Genomic DNA, 13,781 nt, shown 5'->3' on the forward strand with positions numbered 1-13,781 from the left:
TTCTCTGCTTTAACTCCCTTTCTAATTAGAACAGTGCTTCACCCTGGGAATACTTCAACAGCACAGCTCACAGCACAGTGTGTGTGTGTGTGTGTGAAGGAAACAGCAGCATTAGAGGCTGTTTTCTTCTCCTCTTCTTGTCATGTCCCCTTCTTTAATCACATCTCTCTCTCACTCTTCCTCTCTTTGTACTCTCTCTGTGTATTATTTCATCTTATTATGATGATGAGACATCTTCTAAAATTACTGCTGCTGCTGGGATACGCTGCCCGTGTCAGTTCTTTCTGGTTCTTGTGTGGTTTATAGGAGCTGGATGGATCTCTTTGTTGTGCATCCAGCAGATTTGGATCTGTTCTTGTGAAATGAAGTGAGAGCAGCCATTGTTCAAAGACACGACGTCTGATTCCTGTTCACACCGGGCGCCGCTGATGGCGGCTGAAGCCCGCTGTTTCCTGCCCGTTCTGTGGCTTCCTGTTTAGTCCCAAACATATAATCTGACTCCAAAAAGGATAAAAGAAGAGAAGAAAATCTACACAGATTATCAGAAACGCAGCTCAGAGGAGACGGCCCACATTTATATACCCTTCAAAATTCTGCCTCCTCCTCCTCGCTGTGACTCACAAGTAGGACAGCAGGTTTAAAGAATATTTAGAATTAAAGGATCAGCCTGCTGTTTCTACTGGAAGCAGGTCACAGGCATCACTTTCTGCAAAATATTACAGTATATACACCGCTCCATACACCAGCATGTTCAATAATCCAACACGTCTGCATCATGAGGCTGCAGTGTTTGCTCCTCAGACAGGAGCCTCTCTGGGTTCTTCCCTGGCTCTGTCCTCTCAGAGAAGAACAAGTGACACAGCTCCATCTCACGGTTAGCTGCTGGCTAACTCCACCTTTCAGCAGCCATAGTGATGCTGCTATGTGTCTGCTCAGGTTATAGAGCTGATGGTATGTGGTCCTTCCAGCAGCAGTGTTCAGTGTGTGATGACTGAGAGAACAGACCTTCATCAGACCTAGAATCAGACTAAATCCATGTGGTCTGGTCCCGGTGTAACAGTCAGTCCTGCTTGTTTTGCTCTGATGGTTTCATGGTGTTTGAACCTTAACCCCCTCCTCCTCCACGTGGTTCGAGCATGTGTCCATGCTGGTGATCCTGCTCAACTGTGTGACTCTGGGGATGTTTCAGCCCTGCGAGGACGTCAGCTGCCAGTCAGAGTGGTGCCGCATCCTGCAGGTGAGCGTCTATGTGAAACATGAATTCTGACTCTGACACTCTTTTAAAATGTGATGAGGAGCTGATTCTGATCCTCTGTGCCACCAGGTGCTGGATGACTGCATCTTTGCGTTCTTTGCGGTGGAGATGGTCATCAAGATGGTGGCTCTGGGGATTTTCGGCCCTAACTGTTACCTTGGTGACAAGTGGAACCAGCTGGACTTTGTCATCGTCATGGCGGGGTGTGTATCACACAGCTTCCTCTCATGTTTAATATCTTCTCTCTCTCTCTCTCTCTCTCTCTCTCTCTCTCTCGCACACACACACACACTCACATGACATAGATGTATGATAGAGGTGCATGTGTGTGTCTCTGTCCTCACAGTGTGATCAAAATAGAAACATCCTCAGGACTGCTGTCACAGCCTCACCTCCACCCAGTGATGGTGCAGCATGAGGCAGAGAAGGACTCAGTTTGTTCATATTATGTATGAGTTAAACTAGATTAAAGTAAAACAACACAAACACCTGCTCGTCATGTTTGGATGTGTAGACTGAGTGTTAGTATAGTTAGTATCTTTGCTCCCTCTTCACAGCTGTTCTTACATTTCTTACATAATCTCTCATCTGGATTATATGTAATCTGTTACTCCAGTGAGTTCATGAAGACAACACACTGTCTGCTCCTCCAGAGGAGAACCTCCTTATGACTCATTTAACCCATTATTCTGTGGAACACTGACATGAGTGGACACAGGTCCTGCTTTAGATTAGAAGTGCCACAACTGAGGGTAGATTAGAAAAACAAGGAATTAAAGTCATAAAAAAATGGGTTTAAATTGCAGCTTCATCTATAAGTATCAACATGCAGGAAAGGTAAATAAAGTGTTAATCTGACCAACTCAGTTCTGACCAGACCCACTTCCTGTTCCTGCTGCAGACCGTGATTACACCACAAACACACAGGAACCACGTGTGCTGCTTGATTATCTGTTGTTTCTTTATCATGTACACATCTGTGTGTGTATGTGTGCAGTTAACCCTTCTCCTTGTGTCCTCAGGGTGATGGAGTATTCACTGGACGGCCACAACGCCAGCCTGTCAGCCATCCGAACAGTGCGAGTGCTCCGGCCGCTGCGGGCCATCAACAGAGTGCCGAGTAAGTCCCAGCATGCTTTGCAGCCAAACACTCCCCAGTGATCAGGCCATTGATATGCAGCTTAATGAGCAGGTCAGACAGAGACTCTCTGAATGTTGGTCATGTGACTGCTGCTCAGCCTCCATCATGGCTTCCTGCTGAGGAGGATGTAAACTCACACAGAGTCACGGTCAGCGCGGGGTGTCGGTGTTCTCTCACTGCTTGGTGCTAAGTTGATCCAGGACTCTGCTGCTGAGGGAGACCTCGCACATCGTTTGTCTTCTTCCTAAAAGCTGTGAGGCAGAAGCTGCCATGAATCCACGGCTAGAGAGGGTCACCTGACAGTGATGTCATAACATGGTGCATGATTATTAACCAGCGTACATTAGGCAGGAGGCCAGGCTGCTGCTCAGACTGGCTGCTTCCTACAACACACACAGACACAGAGAAACACACACAGACACACACATAGACACTCACACAGACACACACACACAGACACACACAGACACACACACACAGAGAAACACACACAGACACAGAGAAACATACACACACACACAGACACAGAGAAACACACACACAGACACAGAGAAACACACACAGACACAGATAAACACACACACACACACACAGACACTCACACACAGAGACAGACAGAGACACACACACAACCACACACACAGACACTCACACAGACACACACTGGGCAGTGTATACACTGAAACATGTAAGTATCTGTTGTCATGGTAACAGACGTGTGCTTCCTGTCTGGCAGCTGCAGGCCGTCAGCATGTGGAACAGGTCGACCTAAAACACACCCACGTTAAAGGCTGTGTGTGTGCGCGCTGTAGGCACTGCAGATAACACAGCCACCATTATAAAGCATGGCAGGTTGTCTGTTTTTTTCAGTGTATGACCACAAACAGTCATTTACACTGACACACACACACACACTACCCCTGTGAGGTGTGTGTGTGACCTTAACCTTGTGACTAAGGCGAAGTTAAACTTGTGTTACTGTGACGAGTTTTCAGTGGCTCCCTGGAGGTGGGTGGGGGGGGGGGGGGTGACAGTCAGAGGTATTACTGTGGGCTGAAAAAACTCAAGGTCAGTGTAGACACACACACACACACACACACACCCTGAAGGCCACACTCAAACTGGCAGGTACACACAACCAAAGACGCCCGCAGGATGTTTGCATCAGTTTAATTTAACCCCTTCATGGTCCTGTGAGCTGTTGCATGTGGATGTGCTGTGTGGGGGAGCCCTCCGCCTCCTGCTGTCAGGGACCTGTTGGTGCCTCCACAGTGGATCATGTGTGTGCTCTCCGTGATGCTGCCCTTCCTGACAACAGTGTACTTACGTACATGATAGTGTTATTAGTAGTTAACAGTGTCATCATCAGTGCAGCTAAGTGTGGCAGCGCTGTGATATGTGGACGGAGCACGCTGTGAGCGCCTCGGGACTGGATCTGACTCAGCTGAGGCTGAGCAGGTCTGACAGCTGGGGACGGACGCCGGGTGCACACGCTTAGATAACAGCAGCTACAAGGAGGCTGGGAGTTCAAATCCCAGAGGAGCCAGTGATGTCACACTGTCACCACTCATGATGGTGCTGGCTGTGAGGATGGAGGTGTAGGTTTGGTTGTCAGGGTAACCAGGTGGAGCCATGCGTCTGACCCTGTGTGTGTGTGTGTGTGTCTCTGTGCAGGTATGAGGATCCTGGTGACGCTGCTGCTGGACACGCTGCCCATGCTGGGGAACGTCCTCCTCCTCTGCTTCTTCGTCTTTTTTATCTTCGGTATTGTTGGAGTCCAGCTGTGGTCGGGGCTGCTGCGCAACCGCTGCTTCCTGGGAGAGGACGTCAGAACGTACGCAACCCCTGTCTGTCTCACCTCAGACTCATGTAGAACAGTCAGCATCAGGTTACAGATAAATAACTGATAACTGAAAATGAAGTGCTGACTAGCTGACAAATCTAAAACATTAAAGGCCGGTGGTCTGTTAACCAAACTAACCGAGAGTTAAATGACAGAAACTGAAACTTAACATGTATAAACTGAATGGATAAATAACTGTAAGCTGCCTAAATGCTAACTACAAGGTAACTGCCAGCAACGAACAGCTATCTGAAAGCTAAGTGCTAACTGAGACCCTGTTCACACTGATCAATCAATCCAGCTAGAGCAGGATTTAGGCCGTATCTGGATATATTTCAGTCCACCTCTTGGAGGTGGATCTAGCCGGATTGGCTTACATCTGGCTCAGGTCTGAACGCAAATCCCGCTAGTGACGTCATACTTCCGGGTTCACAGGGACAGTGTCCGGGTCGCGTACAAAAGCCGTATATGTAAACAACTGTCGAACTACGACAGCTTTGGCCCGAGTTTATTTTCCACAGGGCTACAAAGGAATAAACTGCTTTTTGAACCGAAAATAAAAGTGAAAGAACAAGCAACACGTGACAACAAAAAACAAATAAAAAACACACAACGCATGTGCACACACGGTCCTCCCACAGCCTGAGCGGACTCTGTATATTACGAGGCGCCACCTAGCGGTTTGGAGGACAGCAAACAAGCTGGATTAAGCTGGATTGTCCACGTATCCAGTTTAAAGGCTATCTGGATTCAATCCTACTCTAGCTGGATTGACGTCAGGCTGAGAGACACATGAACCAGGTCCAGGCTGCTTCTGATGTCAGACAGTCAAAACACGTCCACACAGACAGAGCTGCAGCTCAGACCGAGGAGAGAGAGACGTCTGCATCTCCTCTGCAGTGAGAAAATATTTCATGAAGCTCCTCTCCCACATCTCATCTGGAGTCTGGATGAAGATTAAATTTAAAAACACATCCACTCCCTCCCAAACATACAGATGGACAAAAACAAGCTCCACCTCTGCCACAGGACAGTGTCCACAGCCTGAGGAGGGGAAGCGTGTCACGGAGACACGGCGGAGCTGATTCTGTTTGATGTAATGGTACAAATGGTACCAGAGTTAATGTGGCCGCAGACACAGACAGAAAGCAGCAGCTACATATTTCATAGCTGAGGCTGCTGTGTTTCCTCTCACAGAACAAATGGATGTCTGACCTCCGGCACAATATGAGTCCTTGCAGCAACAGACACACACACACACTCTGCTCTGGATGTTCCTCCAGCTAGCTTTCAGAATCATAACGTTTTCTACATCACGTTCACAAAAGTGTTTCTTTTTCTAAAATATGTATATAATATATAACACAGTCACGTCTGCTGAGTGTAAGCTAGCTAAAGCTAACTAGCTGAAGGTAAAATCTCAGATCTGTTGTTGAAATTAGCTTCAAACACCAAACTCACTTGTTTTTATTTCTCTTTTTTCCTCCCAGGATGTACAACCTGTCCATAAATCCTTACTACATGTCAGAGGAAGGTGAAGACGCCCCGTTCATCTGCTCGGCTCCCCGCGATAACGGCATGCTGCGCTGCCACAGTCTGCCCCCCTACACCGAGGACGGGGTGGACTGCTCCCTGGATGCTTCCCACCAAAGTTTAGCTCTGACTGGATCAGGCGGCGCCAGTGTCAACGGCTGTGTTAACTGGAACCAGTACTACAACACCTGCCGGCCCGGGGAGCTCAACCCTCACAAGGGAGCTGTCAACTTCGACAACATTGGCTACGCTTGGATAGCCATATTCCAGGTGAGACTCAGTCATCCAGGTCATCTTCATTCAGCAGGTTGAACGAGGCATCTGGACTAGAGTAGAGTTTTCTTGAAGATGTTTCGCTGCTTATCCAAGCAGCTGATGAAGAAGAACTGATGAAGTTCAGAACTGATGAAGCTCCCGATGAAGTCTAGATGCCTGCTTCAACCTTCTAAAAGCTACTTTCAAATCACTGTAAATAGCAGAAATACTGAAGACACAAACATCTTCTGTTAGGCATCTGTTGGTGTGTGTGTGTGTGTCTGTGTGTGTGTGTGCCTTTAAAGAAGAGATTTTGCTGATCTTGTTTTCTTTCGGGATGCTTTAGTAAGCAGCACTTTGAGTCTTATGTCAGATTAGTTTTTTAGCCAGGTGAGTGTTTGTGTGTGGCTATAAACTCTTAATTAGTTTCTTCACACACACACACAGGCACACACAGGTGTTTTTGACCCTTTTAAAACTGGCCGTGTTAAATGTTCTGCAGAGTATTTGTTGATGTAAACAGCAGCGGAGTCAAAGGGAATGAAGTGATGGAGGAGAGGGGGAGAAATGGAGTCTGCCGAATGTTAAATGAGGCTGTGGGCTTGTTATTCCTGCAGCATTATTCCCTCCGCATATGTAAATATAAAGAATATGAATTATACATCTCAGCGCAGGGTTTGAAAACATTTCAGCCCATGGATCTAGTTTTTCTTTTCTGGGGTGGGGGGTTAGTGCATCCTGGGACCAGTGCAGAGAACAACCCTAACACATCCCACTGTCATCCCAGATTATGGTTTCTCTGTGCCACACCCGGGATGGTTAAACAGCCACTAACATCACAGCAGTGATCTGTGGATTTTATAAATATCTTCAGTTTCCAGCAGTGAGGATGTATCAGAGTAAGGGTTAATGAGTGCTGAACCTGAACACCCTCTATCAGGCTCTGAGAACAATGTGCAGATTAAGTCGTTGAGCGGTGACAGCTGAGAGCTGAGAGCGCGCTCTCTGCTACACATGCGGTCCATTAGCATGGAGTACATGAAAGCTATTAGCATGAATTAGCGGACACTCTGTTAGCAGGCTGTGATCTTCAGAGTGAGCTCAGATGAGTTTGTTCATTAACAGAAAGGTTCAAAGCACAATCACAACCTGATTTCAGGCTGATACAGATATTTGATTTTCAAAATAAAAACCTGCACAAAAATCATAATAAAGAGAACAGCTTTAAAAGAGAACATGAGAATATTTACAGCTGCATGCTGCTGGACGTGCCACCTGCTCAGCTGTCATGTAAACAATGCAGATCAAACTGTTGTTGCATGACCGTCACATCTGTTTCTGCATGAGGCTAAAAACTGTTCAATGATCACAGTTTTTTATTCAGAAATCATCCTATGTGCTCCAATAACAGCCGATAGGATTTCTCGTGATGTCTTCAATAACAATGACAGTGAGCCACTTGTTAGCATTTAGCCCGTGTTAAAGGTAGGGTAGGTTTTTCATTCTGATGCACTTTTAGTTGAATTAGTGTAACTTCTCTTTACAGTCTGATAGCAACCAATTAGTTCGGCAGTTTCGCTTTAAAACGAAGAATATGAATCATCTGTGGAAGCTATAAAACGCTAAAAACATCAGCCAATCCTCCGGGACGACCCTGCACGGAGTATTGGCTGGTTGTCACCCTCTTCCTGCTCTGTGTGCACCAGAGAGGTACGTGCATGATGGCCGAAGTCACAGACCACAGCTCATCTTCAGGTGATGCGCGTCCATGTGATTGGAGGCGTGGCTTCGGGGTGAGCTCTGAGACAAAGGGGCGTGTGTTTACTTTTGAAATCTCCTACCCGACCTTTAGGGTGAACAGTCATCAGTGGGGATTTACTGTGTGTTTGTGAAGAGAATAAAACTCTAGTTACCTTGTCTTAATTTCACACATCTCCCCAAAACACACTGTTTTTATGGTATAAATAAGTTCTGAATATTAAGCAACATGTGTCTGCTGTGATTCTGCAGGATGAAAGCTCAGGAGTGTATGAGCTCAGAAATAAGAACCTCTGGCTTAATCTGTGTGTGGGGAGTATTCCAGAAACACAGGATTAGTCACCTACTTGTATATATGTGTGTGTGTGTGTGTGTGTGTATGTGCATATTATACATTGGTGGGATCAGTGTGTGTGTGTGTGTGTGTACATGCTCTGTAATCTTTAGCTAAGGTATTAATGTTGAGGTGTGAGTGTATTATCGACTCGGCTGAGACACCACTTTAAACTCTTTAGATCTCAGCTACTAATTAGCATAACGGCTACATGAAAGAGCTGCGTCAGCCTCATGGGACACACACACACTTGTATGAGGTTTGAGGAATGGCCATTAAGCTGAAAATGTCCTGCCTGCTGTGTGATGTGTTAGTCATATGTTTTTGAAAGTAACGGGCCTGGAGGAATGTTTTCTGCTTTGCTCTTCATTACAGCTCCTCTGACCGTGTGTGTCTTCTTCTTCTTCTTCTTCTCCTCCTCTCAGGTCATCACACTGGAAGGATGGGTGGATATCATGTACTATGTCATGGATGCTCACTCCTTCTACAATTTTATATATTTTATACTGCTCATTATTGTAAGTACCACCCTGTATCTATCCTTTTATTCAATGTTTGTAATGATACACTGTGTGCCTGTTCACACTGGGGAAATCAATCCAGTTAGAGCAGGATTTGAGTTGTATCTGGATAAATCCAGACGGGGACAGTGTTGGGTCGCATACAAAAGCCGTATGTAAACAACCGTCGAACGCATGATGCATGTTCCTACCGCGGCCTGAACGGACTCTGTATATTACAACCTAGTGGTTTGGAGCACAACAAACAAGCCGGATTAAGCCAGATTGAGCGTGGACACATGTGTGTCATAGCCAGATTTGAAAATAGGTCTGAATGTAAATAGCTTAAAGGCTATCTGGATTGACTTTCTCCAGTGTAAACGGGGCGTATATGTCCAAAAGTAAATGGACACCCTGCCGTCTGATAATGGGCTGAACCATGTAGGGTAGCCGGTCATGTAAACAGGAGCCCAGTTATTCCTGTGACACTATAATACAAATGAACTGATCCTAACTTCATATGTTAGATGTTCGATGTCTGTGAGGATGCTGTGAGTCTATTTGCCTCCATATCAGCTCTTATATCAATCTGAGCATAAACAGCCCATCAAGTATAATTTTCCTCTTATTACAGACTTACAAGGCTTTTCAAAGAGGCCATATTTTACAATGCTGTATGAGCTCGTCACCCTGTCGTTTGATGAAAGAGTACTTTTTTTTGCATTTAGAAGGAGAGAGGGGGGGATGAGAGCGAGCGGGCTGGGATCATTATTACAGCAAGTGGGAGAGACAGGAATGAAGACAAATGGGAACGTCAGAGCAGAGAGTTTAATAAACAGCTCTGGCTTCCTGTCTGTCTTTCACACTAATCACCTGTTCAATACACACTTCATCACAGTCCGTGCCCCTTCCTTCCTGCCAAAGGCGCCTCATCAGAGCATCACTTAATTTTTTTTAGTTTTTCCCAAGTATTGATAAAAGCTGAGAGTGTTTTGATGGAGTGTGATGTGACGCAGACCTGATGATGATGATGCTCTGCTCCTCTCCTCTCGGACCAGGTGGGCTCTTTCTTCATGATCAACCTGTGCCTCGTGGTCATCGCCACCCAGTTCTCTGAGACAAAGCAGAGGGAGAACGCCCTGATGAGGGAGCAGCGCGCTCGCTACATGTCCAACGACTCCACGCTGGCCAGTTACAGCGAGCCGGGCTCCTGCTACGAGGAGATGTTACGCTACATTAGCCACCTTTACCGCAAGCTCACGCGCAGGCTGCAGAGGATATACTCCGGATGGCACAGGTCAGTGCTGATCTCTGTTCATCCATCACTCCACCAAAACACCCAGTCCATCACAGCTGGACTGGAGCATCCTCAGCTGCTCACAGGCCAGCTGGGAGGTGTGATCCCTCCAGCAGGTCCTGGATAAGTCTAAACTGGATCCTCCTAATGTGGAGGAGCAGCGACTGTACTTTGAGCTCCTCCTGGAGCCCAGCCGCCCTCCAGATCTGGCTACTTTTTGTATTTGTGATCTTATTTTATCGAGTTCGTGGTCGGGGGCACTGAACTGAAGTGGAGTACACTTTGTGGTCTGAATAATTTAATGTCTTTTATTTTTGTCCTTTTCTCAGTAAACGGCGTAAAAAAGTAAACCCTAACGGCGGCGGAGGAGGCAGCAACAGCAGCGGGAACGGACACGGCCACGGCTCCAGCAGAGGCTCCGGCCCGGCCACCAACATGTGGCTGAGGCCCATCCACAACCTCCTCCAGCACCACCAGCACCAGCACTGTCGCCTCAGCAACGGCGGGCAGCACACCCTCAACGTGGCGGAGCATGTGGACCGAGAAGGAGGGGAGGAGCTAGAGATGAAGACGCTTCCTGTTCGCAGAGGAAGCACAAATGGACATAGCAGCGACAGCCCGGCGGTCACACAGGGCATGAGCGCGCTCCTGGGGAGGCTGAATGGGGGGATGAACTATCCGACCATCCTTCCGTCCTTTGTGTGCAGCTACAGCAGCAAGACGCCGCCGCCGCACTCAAAGCAGTGCGGGACGGAGCATCATCCGCCCAACCACCCGGCGTCCGAGCACACAGAGACACTCAACAGGCTCTACCAGCTCATGGGCCAGCACAGTAAGAAACACACAGACACACACAGTAACAAAACTACCGCTGTGATGTTTTCAGTGTGTCCCTCTGCACATCCGTACTTCAGATGACCCTCGGGCATCATCATCCTCACTCTTTTCTTTTAGTATGTGTCCTCTTCCTGAGCCTGACCTGTGTCACGCCTGTGTGTGTGAGAGAGAGAGAGAGAGAGAGAAGCAGCACTTAGAGTCCTGAAGGGAATCCATGTCTTAAGTGTTACAGTCATCAGTGCAGAGAGGCAGATAAAGTGGCAGGATCGAGCCAATCAAGGTGGCATGTGGGGAGGGGCAGGGGAGTTATGAAGAAGGGGGAGGGGGTTAGGCAATATGGTGGTTATAAAGGAGAATCAGCAGCAGCATGATACACTTGTCTGTTTCATCCTAATGATGTGAGGCTGTATACACTCATGCAGACACACACAGACACAGTCACACACAGTCACACACTGCTGGCCGCTGACACTCCAGACATAATGAAGCCATGAATGACTTCTTCCACTTCTTTCTGAAGTAAACAGATACTTTGAGAGATGTTTCCAGTCAGTTCACCATCACACACTAATGGGCCTCACCTTCAGGTGGTCTCATGATAAACTTTACAGTATAATGGGATTACAGTTTGAGTCTTGTTCTTTGATTGAATGACCCCTTTATTCTTTGAGAGTTTAATTTTAGAGCAAATATAATCTAATCTAAGATAATGCAATATAAGGCCCTGTGGGGATCAGACTAATATTGAGCTCTCTACAGGAGTTTGTGAGAATACAGTCTGTGAAAGCAGAGTCAGAGCTGCTGCAGAGATCTGTAAGAGAGAATGAAAGACAAAGCTGGAGGTATCAGGCGGCATCTTGAAGCGTTTGACGTGCTGCTGAAGCTGCTTTTGAAGAGCTGATGTTTCCAGAAGTGAAGCATTATTTTTCAGATGATTCTCTGCACTGTTTGAAAAAAGGCTGAATCAGAGAACAGGAGGTGAGAGGAGGCTGTGGGCGAGCACTGCGGAAACAGTGTGTGTCGGCTCTCTGCTGGAAGAGGACAGCCCTCCAGCCCTGCACCCGAAATCTCACTCCTATTATTCCAGCTGTATCATCACACCTGAGTCCGCTCCTCTGTGGTGGAGATAAAAACGTTGAAATTGTCTCACAGCAACAAGACAAATAATAAGCAGCTACACTGTGTGGCTAAAAGTAAATGTTTTGTCTGCTTCTAGTTGTAAAATGTAAATCTTAATGCTTCACTCCACCAGTCCTGCAGCTGATTGGTGTTATTGATAATACATTCTGATTGTTATGGACACACCAGTGGAAAATGTCCTGAAAATGTTCCGGAAACAGTTCCAAATTTCCATTCATTGACTTATTGTTGCCGTTTTAGAGCTTTTGATGATAACTTGTGTATTTATCATACAAAAAAAACGATGAAACGATCTTCACAGTTTGCTATAAAAACGTGTCTGACCTCATCACCCTTCATCAGACTTTACAGTGTTTTTTTGGAGGACAGGAAACCAGAAATATCCAACATGTGGTGGCTGGCTGTCCACATACTTTTGTCCATATAGTCTACTTTTAGTGGAAAAGAGTCAGTGATGAGACCAGGGCAGAAAGAGACATCAGAACCAACCTCTGTGCTGTGTGACTGAACGTCCATCTCCACCCGCCCGCAGGTCGCCAGAGGCTGCTGTACCAGCTGGCAGGCGTGGTGCCCAGCCCTCTGCTCCTGGAGCTGCTGAGCTGCCCTCTGTGTGCCCGCAGCCTGGAGACCTTGGAGCTGGAACTGGGAGATCTGGAGGGAGGCAAGGGAGAGGCGGACAGACTGCACGACTTCCCTCAGGTCAGAATGGATGCTGGTGGTGTGGCAATGATAACGAGGAGAGTGTTTTTTAAGGAACTCTTTTTTGTGCTAATTAGAAAATATCTACTAATCTCTCCTCCAGGGAGTGGATCTGAGAGGAGGCAGAGGGCGCGGCCGGCGGCGTGGGGTGCTGGAGTACAGAAACAGAGCCGTGCAGGCCTGGGTCGACTTCAGGGAGAAACTGAAGCGGATTGTGGAAAGTAAATACTTCAACCGCGGAATCATGATCGCTATCCTCGTCAATACTCTCAGCATGGGGATAGAGTACCACGAGCAGGTGAGGCGCAGGGGAGAGGGGAGAGGGGGGGTGGTGTCTGCTTTCTAAATGTCATGGGGTTCAAGTGGAGAGATGTGTGATGACCTCATGAGTGAAGGCCACACACTGTATGTTTGTAGTTCAGACTCTGCGACCAACATCTGGAAGTTTTGGAGTAGTTACAGTGCTCCCCCTTTGCTCCCTCCCCCTCCCCCACGGTCACTGCTGTGTGATTGCACAGACATCGAAGTATTAGATATGCACACACACGCACAGAACCTTTCCATTTCCCATCAGGCATCAGAGGAAGCGGGTACAAACCCAAAGAAAAGATTCTTGTGCATGCACGCAGTTCATTCTCTCATTCTCTGATTCCCTCTTCTGGTAATGTGTGTGTGTGTGTGTGTTTCTATCTTTGTGCTATAAACATAAGGAGCGACTGGGACAGCCATGGCCTTTTAGGGGCAATACCACACACACACTGATACAGACTGAAGTGTTCCCCCTCCCCTCAGAACTCATCCCCCTCGTGCGACACCCTGCCAAACTTTTAGTGTATGTGTGTGAAGAGGTGTGTGAATGCAGGAGGCCTAGTGTACACTGTGTGGAATAGTTTAGGTTTTTTTGTATGTTTTACAGTTTTGTTTCTCGAAAATGTTCTTGATAATATTTATCCCTAATATTTCTGTGTGTGTGTGTGCATGTGTGTTATGCAGAGCTGTGGCTGCTTCTAAAGACCTGATATGCCTCCTAGTGGGCACTGATTGCTGTTCTGATTGTTGTTTAATTTTGATTAAACAACCTGCCTCTTTAGTCCATAACCTGCTCAGTAAAAATGTTTAGGTCGGCTTTCGTTTTCACCACATGCAGCCCTGCAGTAAAAAAACTATTAGCCGTGTATTTATCAATTTA

At 47.1% G+C, this 13,781-nt stretch overlaps 1 protein-coding gene across 1 annotated transcript in view; it reads left to right on the forward strand.

The window, feature by feature from the left end:
- Positions 1–1,129: 1,129 nt before the first annotated feature.
- cacna1ha (calcium channel, voltage-dependent, T type, alpha 1H subunit a) overlaps positions 1,130–13,781 on the forward strand; it is a 33,489-nt gene continuing 20,837 nt past the window's right edge. The window contains exons 1-10 of the mRNA XM_028411192.1: positions 1,130–1,237; positions 1,325–1,458; positions 2,278–2,375; positions 4,071–4,230; positions 5,730–6,042; positions 8,545–8,637; positions 9,678–9,916; positions 10,246–10,748; positions 12,426–12,592; positions 12,696–12,890. Coding sequence (XP_028266993.1) covers positions 1,145–1,237; positions 1,325–1,458; positions 2,278–2,375; positions 4,071–4,230; positions 5,730–6,042; positions 8,545–8,637; positions 9,678–9,916; positions 10,246–10,748; positions 12,426–12,592; positions 12,696–12,890 — 1,995 coding nt within the window. The 5' untranslated portion in view covers positions 1,130–1,144. The remainder of the gene's footprint in view (positions 1,238–1,324; positions 1,459–2,277; positions 2,376–4,070; positions 4,231–5,729; positions 6,043–8,544; positions 8,638–9,677; positions 9,917–10,245; positions 10,749–12,425; positions 12,593–12,695; positions 12,891–13,781) is intronic.

The sequence above is a fragment of the Parambassis ranga genome, chromosome 8 (assembly GCF_900634625.1).
Source record: "Parambassis ranga chromosome 8, fParRan2.1, whole genome shotgun sequence".
Lineage (NCBI taxonomy): Eukaryota > Metazoa > Chordata > Actinopteri > Ambassidae > Parambassis > Parambassis ranga.